The sequence below is a fragment of the Talpa europaea genome, assembly GCF_964194135.1.
Source record: "Talpa europaea genome assembly, chromosome: 9".
In the NCBI taxonomy this organism is placed as follows: Eukaryota; Metazoa; Chordata; class Mammalia; order Eulipotyphla; family Talpidae; genus Talpa; species Talpa europaea.
In genome coordinates, this window is record NC_140076.1 from 276,041 (window position 1) to 292,970 (window position 16,930).

General features: G+C 72.2%; 3 protein-coding genes across 4 annotated transcripts; 2 read left to right on the plus strand and 1 right to left on the minus strand.

Moving 5' to 3' along the window:
• Positions 1-8: 8 nt before the first annotated feature.
• Positions 9-2,611, plus strand: CPTP (ceramide-1-phosphate transfer protein). Its single transcript, XM_084242985.1, has 3 exons — positions 9-98; positions 1,468-1,601; positions 1,686-2,611. The coding sequence occupies exons 2-3, from the start codon at positions 1,480-1,482 to the stop codon at positions 2,206-2,208; spliced, it is 645 nt and encodes a 214-aa protein (XP_084099111.1). The 5' UTR covers positions 9-98; positions 1,468-1,479; the 3' UTR covers positions 2,209-2,611.
• Positions 2,612-3,669: 1,058 nt separating this feature from the next.
• On the plus strand, positions 3,670-6,658 carry TAS1R3 (taste 1 receptor member 3; the record flags this gene model as incomplete). Its single annotated transcript, XM_084244029.1, has 6 exons — positions 3,670-3,854; positions 3,903-4,227; positions 4,297-5,052; positions 5,122-5,325; positions 5,406-5,526; positions 5,685-6,658. 6 exons carry the CDS (start codon positions 3,670-3,672, stop codon positions 6,656-6,658), a joined length of 2,565 nt encoding a protein of 854 aa, XP_084100155.1.
• Positions 6,659-7,873: 1,215 nt separating this feature from the next.
• Positions 7,874-16,548, minus strand: DVL1 (dishevelled segment polarity protein 1; the record flags this gene model as incomplete). 2 transcript variants are annotated; one of them, XM_084243697.1, is made up of 15 exons in its annotated part: positions 7,874-8,262; positions 9,242-9,448; positions 9,517-9,684; positions 10,014-10,145; positions 10,705-10,782; positions 10,907-10,974; positions 11,075-11,151; positions 11,220-11,359; positions 11,441-11,510; positions 11,577-11,669; positions 12,020-12,159; positions 12,314-12,417; positions 12,640-12,761; positions 12,853-12,922; positions 16,379-16,548. In XM_084243697.1, 15 exons carry the CDS (start codon positions 16,546-16,548, stop codon positions 7,874-7,876), a joined length of 2,028 nt encoding a protein of 675 aa, XP_084099823.1. The 2 variants fall into 2 exon arrangements, with proteins under 2 accessions (XP_084099823.1, XP_084099822.1); XM_084243696.1 differs by having other exon boundaries at positions 10,630-10,782.
• Between the last annotated feature and the right edge of the window lie 382 nt (positions 16,549-16,930).

Sequence of the window (16,930 nt, forward strand, 5' to 3'; positions counted from 1 at the left end):
ACCGTGGGCCTCAGCCGAAGCAGCACCCAACGGGACCCGGACCCCACCCCACTAAGCCCGGGGACCCTGCCCGGGGGCGCCTGGAGCCTTCTCCCCAGGTAGACTGGCAAGACTTCCTGGACCGGCCCTGCCCTCACCCGCCGGCCCGCTGGGGGCGCAGCGCTCTGGGCCTCCCCCTGTCTTGTCGCCCACCCGGGGCGGGCGCTCAGGCCGCCCTCCAAGCCCCGACCTTGGGTCGTGGGCTCCCCCGGGGTGGGGGGTCTTGGCGGGGCCTCATCTCCTCCCAGAGCTGGCAAGCTGCCCAGCCCAGCTGCAGGAACACTGCCCTTCCTTTGTCCCCAAGCTCTGCAGGGTCCTGGCAGCTCCTGGCAGCTGCTGGCTGGGCTCTGGGCAGGAAGGCCAGGCCCACAGGATGGTCTAGGGGCCAGAAATGTTAGCCCTGGGGACTCAGAGGCCACCTGCTCAGTAGATGAAGACGGCCTGTCCTGGGGAGGGGACCCTCCTCCGAGACCCAGGCACTGCTGTCCCCCACACCTGATGACAATGTGAGCTCCCCACTGGGGACCCCGCCCAGTGCCAGGCATGTGGCCCGACCCGTTGGGGCTGGCAGGACCTCAGCACCAGCAGCCACTCCTGGCAGCCTGGGTGGTGGGCAGGGCAGGTGTGCTGACCCACCTTCCCGGGAGAGGAACAGCCCGTCAGGGGACGTGAGTGACTTATCCCCAGGCTGGAGGCATAAGGGCCAGGTCCAGCAGGTGAGAGATGCACTGAGTCCCCAGGGCCTGCCACCCTGCAGTGCCCACCCTGTGCAGCAAGGGGGCAGGCCAGGGTGCTGGCAGCTCACCCTCAGTGCCTGGCCGGGCCAATGTACACTGTGTGACCAGGACCCAGAGCAGGCCCTGCCTTCAGGACTGTGGTCTGGCACACCCCTGGAAGTTTCTGACACGGGCGGTGGCCGTGGCCATCTCTGGCCCAGCCACCCTTCAAGTGGGAGGTGCGCGGTTTCAGTGGGAGGGGAAAGCTTGGCGCCTGCCGTCGGCCCCTGCAAACGCCACCCTCAGCACCCCAGTGAGCAGAGGACCAAGCCCCTCGCAGCCCTGCCCTCTGCCTCCTTCCCTGTGTCCATGCTCGCGAGGTGCTGGAATTTCCTGTCTTTGTCGCCTGCCCTCCCCCACCAGAAAGCTGCCTGGACAAGCTGGACGGGCGGGAAGGCTTCGCCCCACATGCCTAGACAGAACCTGGCTCGCAGGGGAACAGACACGCTCGGGACACAGATGACGGGGGGCCTTGGGAGGGGTGCACGGGCACAGCGGGCAGCTGCTGGGGAGGGCCGGACCGGGCAGGGCCACACGGGCCATCAGTGGGGGGCAGCAGGGCCCAACCACTCATTCTCAGCCGCTCTGCCCACCATGACCCAAGGACCCTGCCGGCTCAGGAGACGCCTCAGCAGCGCACTGTGTGTTCCAGCGCGCACGGAAGATGGTTGACGTGGAAGAGAGCTTCAACCTCAGAGTCGTCCTGCTCAACTTCAAGCAGTGTCTCAACGAGAAGGAAGAGGTGCTGCTGGACCCCTACCTGGCAGGCTGGAAGGGGCTGGTCAGGTGCGTGTGCGTGGCTTCCCTCCCCTGCCCGCCCGGGGACGTGTGCCCGCCGGGCACCACTGCGCTGAGCCCTCACTCCCCCAGGTTCCTGAACAGCCTGGGCGCCGTGTTCTCCTTTGTCTCCAAGGACGTGGCAGCCAAGCTGCAGATCATGGAGCGTCTGCGGGGCGGCCCGCAGGGGACGCACTACAACAGCCTGCAGTCCATGGTGGCCTACGAGGTGGGCGGCGGGCGGGTGGACCTGCAGCAGCGCTCCCGCCACCCCGACTCCGGCTGCCGCACGGTGCTCCGCCTGCACCGCGCCCTGCGCTGGCTGCAGCTCTTCCTGGAGGGCCTGAGTGGGGGGCCCGAGGACGCCAGTGCCGCCACACTCTGTGCTGACGCCTACAGCGCCTCGCTTGCCGCCTACCACCCCTGGATCGTCCGCCAGGCCGTGGCCATGGCCTCCTGCACGCTGCCCTCGCGCAAGGTCTTCCTGGAGGCCATGAACGTGGGGCCCCCCGAGCAGGCGGTGCAGATGTTGGCCGAGGCCCTGCCCTTCATCGAGCAGGTGTACAGCGTCTCCCAGAAGCTGTACGCAGACCACACCCTGCTAGACCTGCCCTAGGGTGGCATCAGGCGGGCGCAGTGGCCAGCGCCCACCTGGGGACAGGAAAGCTACCGTCAAGCCAGGGAGCTCGCCGGGAAGCCGGGCCCCCCATGGCTGCCCGCAGGCTGGGACAGGCCACCACAGAGAAGGCGGCGCTGGCCGTCTGCCCCTCGCCCACCCACTGCTTGGCTGCACACCTGACTGTCACCCGCAGGCAAGGGGGGAGTCGGTGTGGGCTCAGTGCGCAGAGCCGGGAGCTGCCCCCCCCCCCGCCTGGCGTGACTCACCTGTCCCTGGCCAGTCTCCACCCCGCAGCGCACGGGAGTCACACCGTGGACGGCACCCGCGTCGGGCCTGAGTGTCCGCACAGCCTACACCACCCCCTTCCCTGCCCCTGCTTGCCCTGTCCCCACAGCGCCGGGAGGGCCTGGGGGCTGTGCTTTGGGGGGAGGCCGCGCCCCCGGCGACCTTAAGCACGGGCGCAGGGGCCCTGAGAGCTGTAAGGGGCTGTGACCGCGACGAATAAACGTGCTCAGAGAACCCGGCGCCACACCCCAGGGCGATGAGCTGCGTGCCGGCCACCTACCAACCGAGGGAGGGAGTGCCAGGGCTGGCCCCCCGCTCAGGCCCCATCTTCACTGCAGGGGGCAGGAGACCCCCAGGGGCCAGCATGGGGTAATCTGGGCTCTGAGCCCTCCACCCGGTGTCAGACCCGGTGGCCGCGCCCACCCCCAGCAGGGCCGGTGCCCGGGACCAGAGCGCGAGGTCTGCGCGGGCGGGTGGGGCTGCCTGGAGCCCTCCCCCCTGTACGCGGCTCCCAGGTCCCCAGTAAGTGGCTGCTGATAAGCACCCCTGCCCCCAAGCCAGGCGAGGGTCAGGGGACGCCCGGAGTGCAGGCGGTAAGTGCCCGCCCGGCCATCAGGGCCACTGGGCACCTGGTGCCAACCCAGCTGCCACCCATTTGGTTGCGTCCTTCCGTCCCACCCTCATTTGCACGTCCCGGCTGCGGGCGCTGCCCCGCAGGAAGCAGCTGCGACAGCCCAGCCCTGGCATGGGCGCAGCCTCTGGCGGGGCCCGGCGGGCGCGCTGCTCCAGGAGACACATCCCTCGGGCTGCAGGCGGTGCCCGCCCAGGCCAAGAACCGGTGTTTCTGCCACCAGACTGCGGGACGCTGGCACCTCCCGGCCTGCCCGTGGGAAGCCGGGGACCCCAGGATCCTCAGCAGGAAAGTCCCGGGCATCCCTCTTCCCCGCCGGGAGTGGGGTGGGGGGGCTGGACACACGGCCACGCGGTCCTGGCCGGTGAGCCACGTGCTGCGGGAGGGCCCAGGAGAGTAACCGCGTGACGTGGGCGCGGCTGCCGGGCATCCCGGGCCAGGGCCAGGGCAGGGCCTGCCATGCAAATCCTCAGCCCCTCCCGGCCCGCCGCGGCGGTCAGCGTCCCGCCGGGCCCCACACGGCCCCCCGGGAGCAGCAGGTCATGGCCGCCCTGGCGCTCCTGGGCCTCGCGGCGCTCCTGGGCCTCGGGGCAGGCGCCCCCCTGTGCCTGTCCCGGCAGCTCCGGCAGCAGGGGGACTACGTGCTGGGCGGGCTCTTCCCCCTGGGGTGCGCCGAGGACGCCGGAGCCGGCGGCAGGTCCCCGCCCGACCTCGCCGGGCGCGCCAGGTACGGCGGGGGGCGGGCGGGGCGGGGGCCGTGGGGGCCGGCGCCGGCCCCCGCGCCCTCACCCCCGCGCGGCTCCAGGGTCTCGCCCCTCGGCCTGCTGTGGGCGCTGGCCGCGAAGCTGGCCGTGGAGGAGATCAACAACGGGTCCTCGCTGCTGCCCGGGCTGCGCCTGGGCTACGAGCTGCTGGACACGTGCGCGGGGCCCGGGGCCGTGAGGCCCAGCCTGGCCTTCCTGGCCGCGGCGGGCGGCGCCGCCCCCGCCCCCTGCGACTACACGCGGCGCCGGCCCCGCGTGCTGGCCGTCGTGGGGCCGCACTCGTCCGAGCTGGCGCTGGCCACCGGCAAGGTCTTCGGCTTCTTCCTCGTGCCCCAGGTGGGCCCCCTCCCGAGCCCGGGCCCGCCGCCCGCCCGGGGCCCGCCTCAGGAGCCCCTCGCCCCGCAGGTCAGCTACGGGGCCGGCGCGGACGGGCTGAGCCAGCGGGAGACTTTCCCCTCCGCCTTCCGCACGGTGCCCGGCGACGGCGCCCAGGCGGCCGCCATGGTGGAGCTGCTGCGGGAGCTGGGCTGGAGCTGGGTGGCCGCGGTGGGCAGCGACGACGACTATGGCCGGCGGGGCCTGAGCCTCTTCTCCGGCCTGGCCGCCTCGCGCGGCATCTGCGTCGCGCACGAGGGCCTGCTGCGGGCGGGCGCGGCGCGGGGCCTGCTGCGCCAGGTGAGCGGGAGCGGCGTGGAGGTGGTGGTGGTGTTCGCCTCCCCCCGCGCGGCCGGCGCCCTCCTCCGCTGCAGCCTCCGCTGCGGACTCCCGCCCAAGGTGTGGGTGGCCAGCGAGGCCTGGCTGGCCTCGGACCTGGTCACCGCGCTGCCCGGCGTGGCCCGGGTGGGCACCGTGCTGGGCTTCCTGCAGCGGGGGGCGCCCCTGCCCGAGTTCCCGTCCTACGTGCACGCCCAACTGGCCCTGGCCGCCGACCCCGCCTTCTGCGCCTCGCTGGAGGCCGAGCCGCGGGGTCTGGAGGAGCAGGCGGGGCGGCGCTGCCCGCAGTGTGACCACGTCACGCCGGAGGACCTGCAGGCTGGGCTGCTGCACCCCCAGACCTTTGCGGCCTACGCGGCGGTGCAGGCAGTGGCCCAGGCCCTCCACCGCGCGCTGCGCTGCAATGCCTCCGGCTGCCCCGCCCGGGAGCCCCTGCGGCCCTGGCAGGTGAGTGCCTGTGCCCGCGGGGAGGGGCCGGCGCTGCAGCCACCCAGTCCCCCGCCCTCTGGCCCGCAGCTCCTGGAGACCATGCACAATGCCAGCTTCCGGGCACGAGGCCTGGCGCTGCGGTTCGACGCGGGCGGCAGTGTGGGCGTGGACTACCACCTGAAGCTGTGGGTGTGGCGTGGCGGGGAGCCCGCGCTGCGCACCGTGGGCACCTACGACGGCCGTCTGCGGCTCCAGCGCTCCCGCCTCAGCTGGCACACACCGGGGAACAGGGTGAGCCCCAGCGGCCGCGGGGCCGGGTATGGCGGGGCGAGGAGCTGGCCGCCGCAGCTCAGCCCAGCGGCTCCGCGCAGGAGCCCAAGTCCCGCTGCTCGCGGCAGTGCCAGCCCGGCCAGGTGCGACGCCTGAAGGGCCTGCACTCCTGCTGCTACGACTGTGTGGACTGCAAGGCGGGCAGCTACCGGCGCAGCCCAGGTGAGCCGGCCCCGGTGTCACTGCGGATGCAGAGCGGGCGGGGCTGTGGTGTGGAACGTGGGGCTCAGGCAAGGGATCCCGGTGGGCCCGGTGCCCAGGGTGCCAGCAGGCTGGCCCTGGCCAGCGCCCAGCCCTCAATGCCCTCGCCCTCGCTGCAGATGACGCCCTGTGCACCTTGTGCGCCCAGGACCAGTGGTCTCCGGACCGGAGCACACGCTGCTTCCCCCGTACGCCCCGGTTCATGGCCTGGGGGGAGCCGGTGGTGCTGGTGCTGCTCCTGCTCCTGGGCCTGGCCCTGGGCCTGGTGCTGACGGCCCTGGCCCTCTTCATCCGGAACCAGGACAGCCCGCTGGTGCAGGCGGCAGGCGGGCCCCGGGCCTGCTTTGGCCTGGGCTGCCTGGGCCTCGTCTGCCTCAGCATCCTCCTGTTCCCCGGCCGGCCCCACCCCGCCAGCTGCCTGGCCCAGCAGCCGCTGCTGCACCTGCCGCTGACTGGCTGCCTGAGCACGCTGTTCCTGCAGGCGGCTGAGATCTTTGCGAGGGCGGAGCTGCCCGCCGGCTGGGCGGCCCGGCTGCGCAGTAGCCTGCAGGGGCCTGGGGCCTGGCTGGTGGTGCTGCTGGCCATGCTGGCGGAGGCGGGGCTGTGCGCCTGCTGCCTGGTGGCCTTCTCACCAGAGGTGGTCACCGACTGGCAGGCACTGCCCACAGAGGCGCTGCTGCACTGCTACCTGCGCTCCTGGGCGGGCTTTGGGCTGGTGCACGCCACCAATGCCACACTGGCTGGCCTCTGCTTCATGGGCACCTTCCTGGCACGGGGCCAGCCCAACCGCTACAGCGGGGCCCGCGGGCTCACCTTTGCTGCACTGGCCTACTTCGTTACCTGGGTGTCCTTCGTGCCTGTCTTCGCCAACGTGCATGTGGCCTACCAGCCTGCCGTGCAGATGGGCGCTACCCTCTTCTGCGCCCTGGGCATCCTGGCCACCGTCCACCTGCCCCAGTGCTACCTGCTGCTGCGCCGGCCGGAGCTCAACACCCCCACCTACTTCCTGGGAGAGGTGCCCAGCGATTCACGGGGTGAGGACGGTGCTGGGGGTGAGGAGGTGGCTGGGCCTCACCGCCATGCACAGACCTAGTGGGTGTCCCCAGGCTGTCCCAGATCCACTGCGACCCTGCCTGACTCCAGGTGGCTGCGAACTGTGCGCTGGGTGTGCAGCCCCACGAGGGGTCTGAGCCCAGGGGCTCCACCCCTGGACCCTGCATCTCAGGCTCTGTCCCCACCCAGCTGAGCCCAGCCAAGGCCTGTCGTGCCTGACCCCACTGCTCCAGAACGCGGCCCCCGCAGCCACACCGACTCGGGGGAAGCCAAGCTGACCTTCACCATCCTGGCCGGCCCAGCCCAGGGCCACCTCAAATGTCACGGAATGGAGGTGGGTGGGTGGGTGGACAGTATGGGTACAGGACCGCGTCCTCCCTGGCCTGTGCGGCTGTAGGGGCAAACTGCCAGCACCGCGGACAGAGCCCAGGCAGGGTCAGGGGTCAGCACCAAGGCCAGCACCGGCCGCCAAGACCCCTGCGCCTGGGAGCCAGCACCATGGACAGAGACCATGCCCCTGTTGGCCAGCGCCGGGACAGAGCCCCGGCCTCTGAGCTGGACCCAGAGCACAGCAGTACCTGACGATCCTGGGCCAGCTCTCCCCAGGCAGTCCAGTGGCGGAGAGAACACAGGTCACAGAGTCCCATAAAATTAAACGCTTTTTAGTGTTTAAAATAGCATTTACACAGCAGCAGCTCTGTCACCCCGGCCCGCGCCGCCCCAGAGGCTGTGCTTTCTCGGACCCTCCCGGGCCCTCAGCCGCGAACTGTCTCTGCACCTGCTCGGAGACCTGAGCAGGAGAGTCATGCAAATGGGCCCAAGCCGGAGTTGGCATAGCCACCCCGACCACAGAGCCCACCACCAGGCAATAAATAAATAAATTAGATCCTACGTGGGGGCGGCAGCTCCACAGGCCTGGACAAGATGGGTAAGGCCTGTGAACTGGTGAGGGGGGTGCCCCAACCCAGCAGCCACCTCTCTCAGCTCAGCCTGAGCCCCGTGCACAGCTCTGCAGGCAGCTCGGGGTCACCTCCAGACAGGGAAGTCCATGGTGTCCCTGAGGCGCATGCCAAGAGGGGGCCAGTCGGGCCTGCCTGAGCACAGGCTGATGGAGGCACTCCCACGGGTCTGCTGGACACCAGCTGCTCCGCTCTGCCCTCTCCCACACCGTCCAGGTGGGGCCCGTGGCAGGGGGTTGTCCAAGCCCACCCCAGCTCCAGGTGCAGCGCCCTCCTAGGGACAGCGGGCACACGGGTCACATGATGTCGACGAAGAACTCACAGGGGTTTCCCATGGCCTTCTGGAAGGACTGACGGCTCCCCATCAGCTCTGGGGGGACAGCAGCCAGCTCCCGGACAGGTGGCGCCCCAGGTGGGCCCCCCACCGTTGAATATGCCTTCGTCAGGGGGTGCAGGAGAGGGAGGCCTGGGGCGGCAGCTGATGCCTGGCTGCGAGGACTACTGCCGCGGCTGAGCTGGCTCACAGGCCGCTCCCGCCAGCTGCTGCTGCCCACTCCACTGGGCACCGTGGGGTCCGACTCGCTGCCGCTGCCCCCAGCTCCAGCTACCCGGTGCTCCTGCTCCCGGCCCAGGGCCCGCCGGCTGCCCCCGCCAGCGCTCCGGGTGGACCCGCTACTTTTGCTTCCTGGAAGAGGAAAGAGGATGGAACAGTCACTGCCAGGCCAGGCCCCTTTTGGGACCACACACCAGGGGCTGACCCCAGTGGGCCCCAGCAGAGGTGGGGGGCAGCCATGCAGACATGGGGGTGGGTACCGCCTGGGCAGGAGCAGCGCAGCAGGCGGGGGTGGGCAGGCAGGCGGGCCCTCCAGCAGCTCCACGCCGGACCTCACGCAGCGGAGAACCCAAGGCACAGGCAGCCCTGTGTGCTCGGTGCCCCATCCTGGGCCCCCCACCCAAAAACCCACCTTCCAATTGACCCTGGGGCCCAGGCCAGCTACTCAGCTCAGCCCGTCCGGGGTTCATGCCGAGGGGGACGCCGGGCAGAACCCTGGCTTACCGGCCCCGAGGGTCCACTCCGCTAGTCCTTCAGTCTAAGGCTTGCTCAGCACAAAGCAAGGGATAGCACGAGTCACTCACGGCCCACCCAACGCCCACCCACCTGCCGGGGCACGCAGCCAAGGCCTGTCCAGGGACTGTACCATCCGACCCATGCCCCTCCCCCAACCCTTGCTGGGCAGGCTGTGGGCACGTGGCCACAAGCCTGGCTGGACCTCACTCTGGGCCTCAGGCCACTGAGTGCCTTCCTGGGGATGCCCCCAGGCACCCCACCTGGTGGGGAGGATCGGCTGTGGCGAGGCTGGCCGGCGCTGGCTCCCTGCTGGGCTGCAGGCGCAGGGGAGGGGCCTGTGCTCCTGCCAGGACCCCTCTGCAGCTCACGGGCACCACGCCCCCTCTACTGTCCTTGCTTTCTCGTGGCATCTCCTAGCCGCTGGCCCTGGCCCCCCCCACAACCTGGAGGTCTCCAGGGCCTTCTCCCCACATGCCTCCCCCACAGACCCCTCCCAGCATCCACGCAAGGCCCGGCAGAGCAGGCGGGTGTGCAGGGCAGACAGGGCGTGGGGCGCAGCCAGGCAGGGGTGGCGGCCGGGCACCCGGGCTCTCACCTTCGCTCTGCTGGCTCCCGGCACTGCCACTGCCGTAGCTGAAGCCCGGGTCCTGGTAGGCCGGCGGGAAGCAGGGCGGGGGCCCCGGGTACTGGTAGGGGTAGCCCTGGCCCAGGGGCCAGGGGGCGGCCGGGTGGGGCAGCGGGGCCAGCGTGTCCTGGTCCGAGGCGCCGCTGGAGCCGCCGTGGAGGGTCAGGGCCGCGAGATCTGGCAGGAGAGCGGCGGTGAGCGCCGGGGGGCGCCCCGGGGACCCCCGACCCCGCGGCCCCACTCACTGCTGCAGAGGTCCCCGAAGACGTAGTAGCACTGCTCGGAGAAGGTGACCTTGTTGACCGTGTGCCGCAGGAAGCCGCGCCGCAGCATGCCGCTGGCGTACTTGCGCGCCTCGCGCCGCTCGCGGAAGCCCTCCACGTGCGCGTACAGCCAGTCCACCACGTCTGCGCCTGCGCGGGCGCGCGGTGAGGGCGGGGCGACGGCGGGGACAGTCGAGGGGCGGGGCGAGGTGAGGCCGCGGGGCGGGGCGAGGACAGGCGAGAGGCGGGGCTAGATGGGGCGGGGCGGGGCAGGGGCGGGGACAGGAGAGGGGCGGGGCGAGGGCGGGGGAGGTGAGGCGGCGGGGCGGGGCGGGGCGAGGACAGGCGAGAGGCGGGGCTAGATGGGGCGGGGCAGGGGCGGGGACAGGAGAGGGGCGGGGCGAGGGCGGGGGAGGTGAGGCGGCGGGGCGGGGCGGGGCGGGGCGGGGCGGGGCGGGGCCGGGCGCGGCACAGCTCACCGATGACGGCGTTGGCGATGGTGATCTTCAGCCACATGCGGTCCCGGATCTCCAGGCCCGAGTCGGGCAGCTGCATGACCCGGACCACCGCCCCCATGTCGCTCTTCACAGTCAGCGGCGCCTCCTCCAGCTCTGCAAGGCGCAGCGCCTCAGCCCCACAGCTGGTTTGGGGGGGCGGAGGGGGCGGGGCTCCAGGGACCCTGCCCTGCCCTGCAGCTCAGAGCTTGCTGCCAGGAAGCCCGGGCTGCGCGGCCAGGGGCCCGCCCCACTGGGAGGGGGCCTGCAGGTCCAGGGGCAGGTATGGGGGCTGGACTTGTGCGAGCCTGCCTTCCGGGTGCCTCAGGGGGATCTGGAGTGCCCAGGCCTCCCCCTCCCAGCCCCTCCCTTTCTCCCAGTGCAGCATGTCAGCTGTGTTGGCAGTGGGAGGCAGGATGGGGGCACAGGCACCCACCTCCAGGAGTCCCGGCACACCTCTGGACAGGGCCCAGGCCAGCACAGATACAGCCAAGGGGTGCCCATGGCCGAGGCGGCACATCCTCCAATGGCTGGCAAGGCCTCCCTCCAGGGCAGCCCCTGGCCTGGCCCCTCGGTCCCACTCTGGGGAACTGTCACTTACGCGGTGCGCCGGGAACAGAGCTGGTCAGCGAGGAGGAGCTGGTGCGCGTGACAGCGCTGGAGCAGGGGCTGGTTCCGTAGCGTGGGAGGGCGCCAGTCAGCGCAGCTGTGTGGGACAGCCAGGCAGCAGGATCGATGGGCCGCACTGGGTCAGCTGGTGGCCATCACGTGGCAACAGACGGACAGACAGCAAGGGAGAAGTCAGGGCCCGGGGATGAGAAGAGTGGCCCTTCAGGTTGGGCCAGCGCCCTCTCCCCCTGCACCTGTGGGTCACTCACCCCTTGGGATGGTGAAGTAGCTCCGCGGGGTCGGGTCCCAGCACTTGGCCACAGTGAGGCTGATGGGCCTATGCGCGGGCAGGTCACGTCACGTCACACAGGTGAGGCCCATGCGCCTCCCCCTCCCCCATCAGGGCACCATCTCCCGCAGCACCCGCGTCCCCTCACCCAGTCTGGGACACCATCTCACGCAGCACCCGCACAGCATCGTCATTGCTCATGTTCTCAAAGTTGACGTCGTTCACCTGGAGGGTGAGGGGTTCAGTGGTGCGGCCGGGAGCGCTGCCCCTCACGCGGCAGCCCAGGCCCGCACCTGCAGCAGCATGTCCCCTGGCTCGATGCGGCCATCGGCGGCCACAGCCCCACCCTTCATGATGGAGCCAATGTAGATGCCGCCGTCTCCCCGGTCATTGCTCTGGCCCACGATGCTGATGCCCAGGAAGTGGTGGCGCTCTGCAGGGAGTACTGGTGAGTGGGCGCCCCCAGGGCACCCACATGGACCCGGCCCGCGCGGGCGCCCCGCCAAGGCCTTACCCATGTTGAGCGTGACGGTGATGATGTTCAGCGACATGGTGGAGTCCGTGATGCTGCTGAAGGAGGAGGCCTGCAGGGGGACAGGGGTCAGGGCCAGGGCAGGGCGTGGCAGGGTCCCTCCCCGGCTGCCACCTACACGGTCTGCCTGGCGCAGGCGCTGCTTCCGCCGCCGCCGCTTGTGCTTGCGGATGAGCCGGGAGGAGGTGCTCTGCTCGGTGGAGCTGCTCAGCCTGGGGAGGGGGGCCGTCAGAGGCTGCAGGGCTGGCTGGAGAAACTGAGGCTGGCAAGGCAGGGGGCCCATGGCTGCCCTTCCCGCTGGCCAGGCTGGCCGGGGCTCGGCTTCCACTGCACAGCCCCGGCCCGCGCACAGGACGTGTGCCAGGCCGCCCGGGAGAGTCAGTGTGTCTGGCCACAGTAGGCCCGCGTGGGCAGCTGCCCTGCACACCTATAACACGCATGTGGTGTGCCCCACAGTCCACACCTGCACACGTGTACACCCACGCACCCGCACACTCACAGGGCCCGCAGAGGCACACGCACTCCCCTGCACACGCACAGCCCGTGCACACGCTCGCCTACGCGCCTGCTCGTGTCCTCATCGTCCGAGTCAGCGAAGCTGCTGGACTCCAGCTCACTGCTCAGCACGGTGGACGCGCTGTCAGGGGGCAGCCCCAGGTCCCGCCGCCGCTCGCCCCTCGGGTGTCCGTTGGTCCGCGTGGCTGCGGGGACAGCGGAGGGCAGGTGGTCCAGAAGGCATGCTGACCTGGATGCTGCGGGGCGACGGCCGGGCAGCCAGGGTCATTGGGGTGAGTGGAGCGGTGCGTGGGGGTCGGTGGGACATGGGTGCCCCATGAGGCCTGGGGGGGTGGTTACCCTCCTCGCGGTTCCGGCGGCGGGGCCGCTCCCGCCGATGGCTGACCATGGACTCGGTGCCGGTCTCGTTGTCCATCCCGTCACGGCTGCTGGCCACATTTGGGCTGTGCCAACAAGAGGGTGGGCCGGGGCAGGCTGGGCACCAAGGCCTGGATGCCCGCCAAGCCCCTTCACCTGCCTTGGGGGTCCCAATCCCGCGGGCACCCGCCCTAGCCGCCTACCCGGTGCAAGCCGCCAGCCCCCTCCTCCGCTGATCACGGGTCCCCGCTCAGTTGCCTTCCTGCCCCCCGGGACCCCGGGCTTAGCCCCCCACCTCGAGTCCTTACTGGAAGGAGGGGGGCCGGGAGTCCCCGATGCCAGCCATCCGCTCGAGAGGCGGGGGCAGCTCCGCATGGCCCTCGGTGGCCTGAGACCCTGTGTCCGAGTGGGCGCCCTCTGCCAGGACCAGCTGCAGGGGAGAGGGTCTCAGGCACGCAGAGGCCCACCCCTGCACCCAGGGGCCCCGCCCTGCCAGCCCGAGCCCGCCACCCCGCACTCACCCAGGAGACCACGCGGCCGTTGAAGCAGGGCAGCCGTGCGTTGTCATCAGCCACCTCCTCTTTCACCACCCTGCGCGAGGCCACGGCGGCGGTCAGCCCAGTGCGCCCGGCCGGCACTCTCTCCCGAGGGACGCTCGCCGCCCTCCCAGAGCCAAGTCAGGGGATCCAGACCCCCACCCCTGCAGCCCCAGGCGTGAACACCTGCCCCCGCCTGCGCGCCCCCCAGGGCTGGGTCCGCAGGGTAGGGCTGTCGGCTCCTCATGCGCCCCGCCCAGCATGCCTGTTCCCAGCAGCCGCTGCGGATGCGAGGGCCGTCCGGCCCCACACAGGCGCACACACCCGTCACGCTGCTCTGGGTGGGCACAAGGGCCGTGCCCCTCTGCTGGGCCGGGGAAAAAGCCAGACCCGACTCAAGACCAGCGACTGCAGACCTGCTGGGCCACCACTGAGAGGTCTCAGCCCCCAGAGGACAGTAGTCAGCAAGCTTCGTGGACACATCCACTGCCCAGTGTCCCACCCCAACCAGGGGGGCTGGGGGTGTACAAGACCCCCAGGCAGCACACAGAGGGAGAGGGTCGGGCGAACGGCCGGCCCTGGATTGGGAACAGGCAGGGCCCAGGTGCTGGGGCTCCCGGGGCGGAGCGGGGCAGTGGCCAGCACAGCGCCAGGAGGCCCTGACTCTGTCCCAGACTCTCCGCTGCAGGCCTCCGGGAGCCCGGGAGGCAGGAGGGTGGGGCTGGCTGAGCAGGCCTTCCGGCGCCCCAGCCCCTACAGCTGGCCCTGCCCAGCAGGGGGACTTCCAGTCCAGGACGTGGGGCGGGCAGCAGCAGGCGCTGTGGACCAGGCAGGAAGCAGCCCTGGCCCGCCGGGAGGACACAGGGCCTCAGCCAGGCCAGGAGCAGGTGGCGGGAGGGGCCCACAAAGCCTGCAATGCCGCGCTCCACCCAGGGAGCGGCCCCATCCACCCCACCTGTGGGGAGGGGCCCAGGACTGACGGCCAGGGGCGCCCTCTGCCAGAGTCCTGCGACCCCCAGATGCCGCCCGGGGCCGGCCAAGCACATGCCAATGAGGCGAGCAGCCGACAGCAGATGGGCCGCTGCCCCAGAGCCGAGCTTCCAGGGGAGGTCATGACCCCCCAGGACTGACCAGAGGCCCAAAGAGAAGCCAACCCCCCCCCCCCGAAGCCCTGGGGTGCCCCAGGGACAGCACGCCCTTCTGAGCCAGGGAGCGGGCACCCCCCGGTCTGGGACGATGACACAGACCCCCACCCCAGCCCAGGTAGACCTGCGCCCCACGCCAAGCCCGGCCTGCTGACTCACCCACAGGGAGTCTCCACCGCCACCGGCAGGCCCGGCTCTCCAGAAGTGGAGACCCAGGTGGGGACCTGGGAGCACCCCAGCCCCGACTGCCAGTGGGAGGTGCCCCCCACTCCTGCCCGCCCCTCCCCCTACGGGGGCCTGTTTCCCACCGCAGAGCCCAAGTCCTCCCCCTGCCTGGCAGAGCACCCCACCTCCTGGGGAGCCCCGGGCACAGCAGGCCCGAGCCCGCCAGGCCAGGACGGCAGGACCCGCCGCCCCAGCACTGTCTTCTGGGTGCTCCGGGGAAGGGACATGGTGGCGGGGACGCCGCACACATCTGGGAATCCCCAGGCTGGCCATACCGTGGAAGCCCCCACCCACCCACCCACCCGCAAGGTGGCCACTCAAGGTCACCCCCACTGGCACTGTGCCCCAACCTCAGAATTTCCGGCAAGATCCTGGTTAACCCTAAACTCGTGGCCGCCGCCCCACCCCACCCCACAGACCCACCCAAGGAGAAATCTGCTCAGAGGGGGAACAGGGCGGGGGGCCCCGGGCCCCCTGTCGGCACCTGTGGCCCTGCCACCTCGGAAGTGGGCGCAGGACCAGCCCCTCCCACCACCAGAGCCCCTGGCCTCACTCACTCCCACCCCCCGGGCCTGCCGCAACTGAGGGCCCACTGCCGGGCGGCCTGGGCCAAAAGCCCTCACAGCTGAACGGCTGTCTCACACCTCTCCCTGCACCCCGCTTCCCTCACCCAGTGCTCGACACCCCCAGGCTGGCCCACGCAGGCCAGAGACCCCCAGCTCTGCTGGGTGACGGCAGCTGTGCCCCGCATAGGAACAGTGGGAGGGGCGCGCAGGCCTGGAGGCCCTGGGAGAGGTCTGGGGACTAGGGGCCTGGCCCACAGCGGGAGGGGGCTTGGGTGGGAGGCCCGTGGCCATGTGCCCCGGGGGGGCTGTGCCCGGCCCTGCTCCCCGGTCTCCACGTCCACCGCCTGTTGCCGGCCCAGCCTCCAGGTCTCGCAGTCGGCACGTGCCACGTCCGGCCGGCCCCTCCTGGAGGAACCTGTCAAGCTGGGGATCCCGCAGGCAGCTCTCAGGGGAGGAGAGAGAGGAAGCAGGGGTGGGGGGTCTCTCCAGGCCATGAAGCCACCAGGTCAGCAGCCAGAGAAGCAGGGAGAAGGTGTCACGAGCTTCCTCCTGGCTGTCGTGCCTGGCACAGCCCCCCTCCACGGCTGCCCTGCTCCCAGCGCGCCCACCCCTCCCCATCCAGCTGTTGGCGGGCCCCAGGACCCCTGCTTTGATGCCCCATCTGCCCGCCCACCCACCTCTGTGGCCAGGGCACCTTCCACAGGCCCAGCTGGACGGTGCGAGAGGTGGGGTCTCTGCCGCTCCTGAGGACGCACCCCGGAGGACGGCCCAGGGGGGCTGGGGCAGGTGCCGGCCGGGCGTGTGACCGCGGCTTTTATAATATAACAAACTTGCTCCCAGCGCCCCCCGCTCGCAGCCCAGGAGCCCAGACCAGGGCCGGAGGCGGCTCGCTGGCCTGGAGGCGGCCCCTGAACAGAGCTCCTCCCTGCAGGCCCGGCGGCTCCCGACCTGGGCCACAGGACGGCCAGTGGGCAGGGCCTGGGGCGTCCAGCCTTCTGGCTGCCAAGGACACACCCTCCCCTCTGCACCTCTCCGGGGGGCGGGCGCAAGAGTCCTAGCGCCCCTCAGGCCCCCTGAGGACCCCAGAGCGGCTCCCGCCCCCGGCCGGGGCTGCCGGCCCCCGCGAAGACCCGACGTCCACGTGCCCAGCCGGCCGCACACAAGGACGCGGCGGCGCGGCCTGGGTGACCCCCGGCCCGCGGGGACTCAGGTTACCCAGGGCGCTGCCCGGCTAGGCCTCGGGCGCCCGGAGGCCCAGCCCGCGGGGAGAGCGGCGGCGCCGCACGGGGGCGGCCCCGGCGGACGGAAGCGCGACGCCCCCGACGCCCGGGGCAGGCAGGTGCGCGGGGCTCGGGACCCCCGCGCCCCGACCTCGGCGCCGCCCTCAGGACCCCGGAGAAGGGGCGGGCGGGCCGGCCCGGGGCCTCCGCACCTCCCGCCGCCCCGGGCGCCCGGACCCGCCTCGCCCTCCCGCCCGGCGCGGGCCCTGCCCCGGCCGCCCGGGCCGCGGACCTTGACCCGCGCCCCGCCCCGCGCCCCGCGCCCCCCGCGCCCCGCGCCCCGCGCCCCGCGCACCCGAAGTCCTGGTCCATGGACTTGAAGAAGAACTTGTAGGCGTGCGCCGGCCGGCCGCCCAGCACGCCCTTGAAGTCGGCCAGCGTGACGCGCTCGGGCGCCACGGGCAGCTTGACCAGGTACGGCGTCTCCTCCTCGTCCATGTGGTAGATGATCTTCGTCTCCGCCATGGCGCGGCCGCCGGCGCCGGGGCCGGCCCGGGCGGACGCCGCGCGCGCCCCCGCCCGCCCGCCCCCCCGCCCGCCGCCGCGCCCCGCCCCGCCGCGCCGGCTCCCGCGCGCGCTCGGCAGCTGCCCCGCGGCCCGCGGCCGCCCATCCGCCCGCCGCCGCCCCGCGCCGCCGCCGCCCCCTCGGGCCGCGCAGTTAAAGGGGCCGCCGCCCGCCGGGGGCGCCCGCGAGCGCGCTGACGTCACGGGGCGGGCGGGCGGGCGGGCGCCGGGGCGGGGCGGGGCCGGCCGACGTGCGCACGCAGCGGGGCGGGGCGGGGCGGACGTCGCGGGCGGGGCGGGCCGACGTGGGCACGCGGCGGGGCGGGGCGGGGCGGGGCGGCGT

What these genes read in the sequence shown, in the direction of transcription:
- CPTP (XM_084242985.1), top strand. Translation starts at nt 1,480, where the DNA reads ATGGTTGACGTGGAAGAGAGCTTCAACCTCAGAGTCGTCCTGCTCAAC. An exon ending in GGCTGGAAGGGGCTGGTCAG is followed by an intron (nt 1,602 to 1,685) that starts GTGCGTGTGCGT and finishes TCACTCCCCCAG; the next exon opens with GTTCCTGAACAGCCTGGGCG.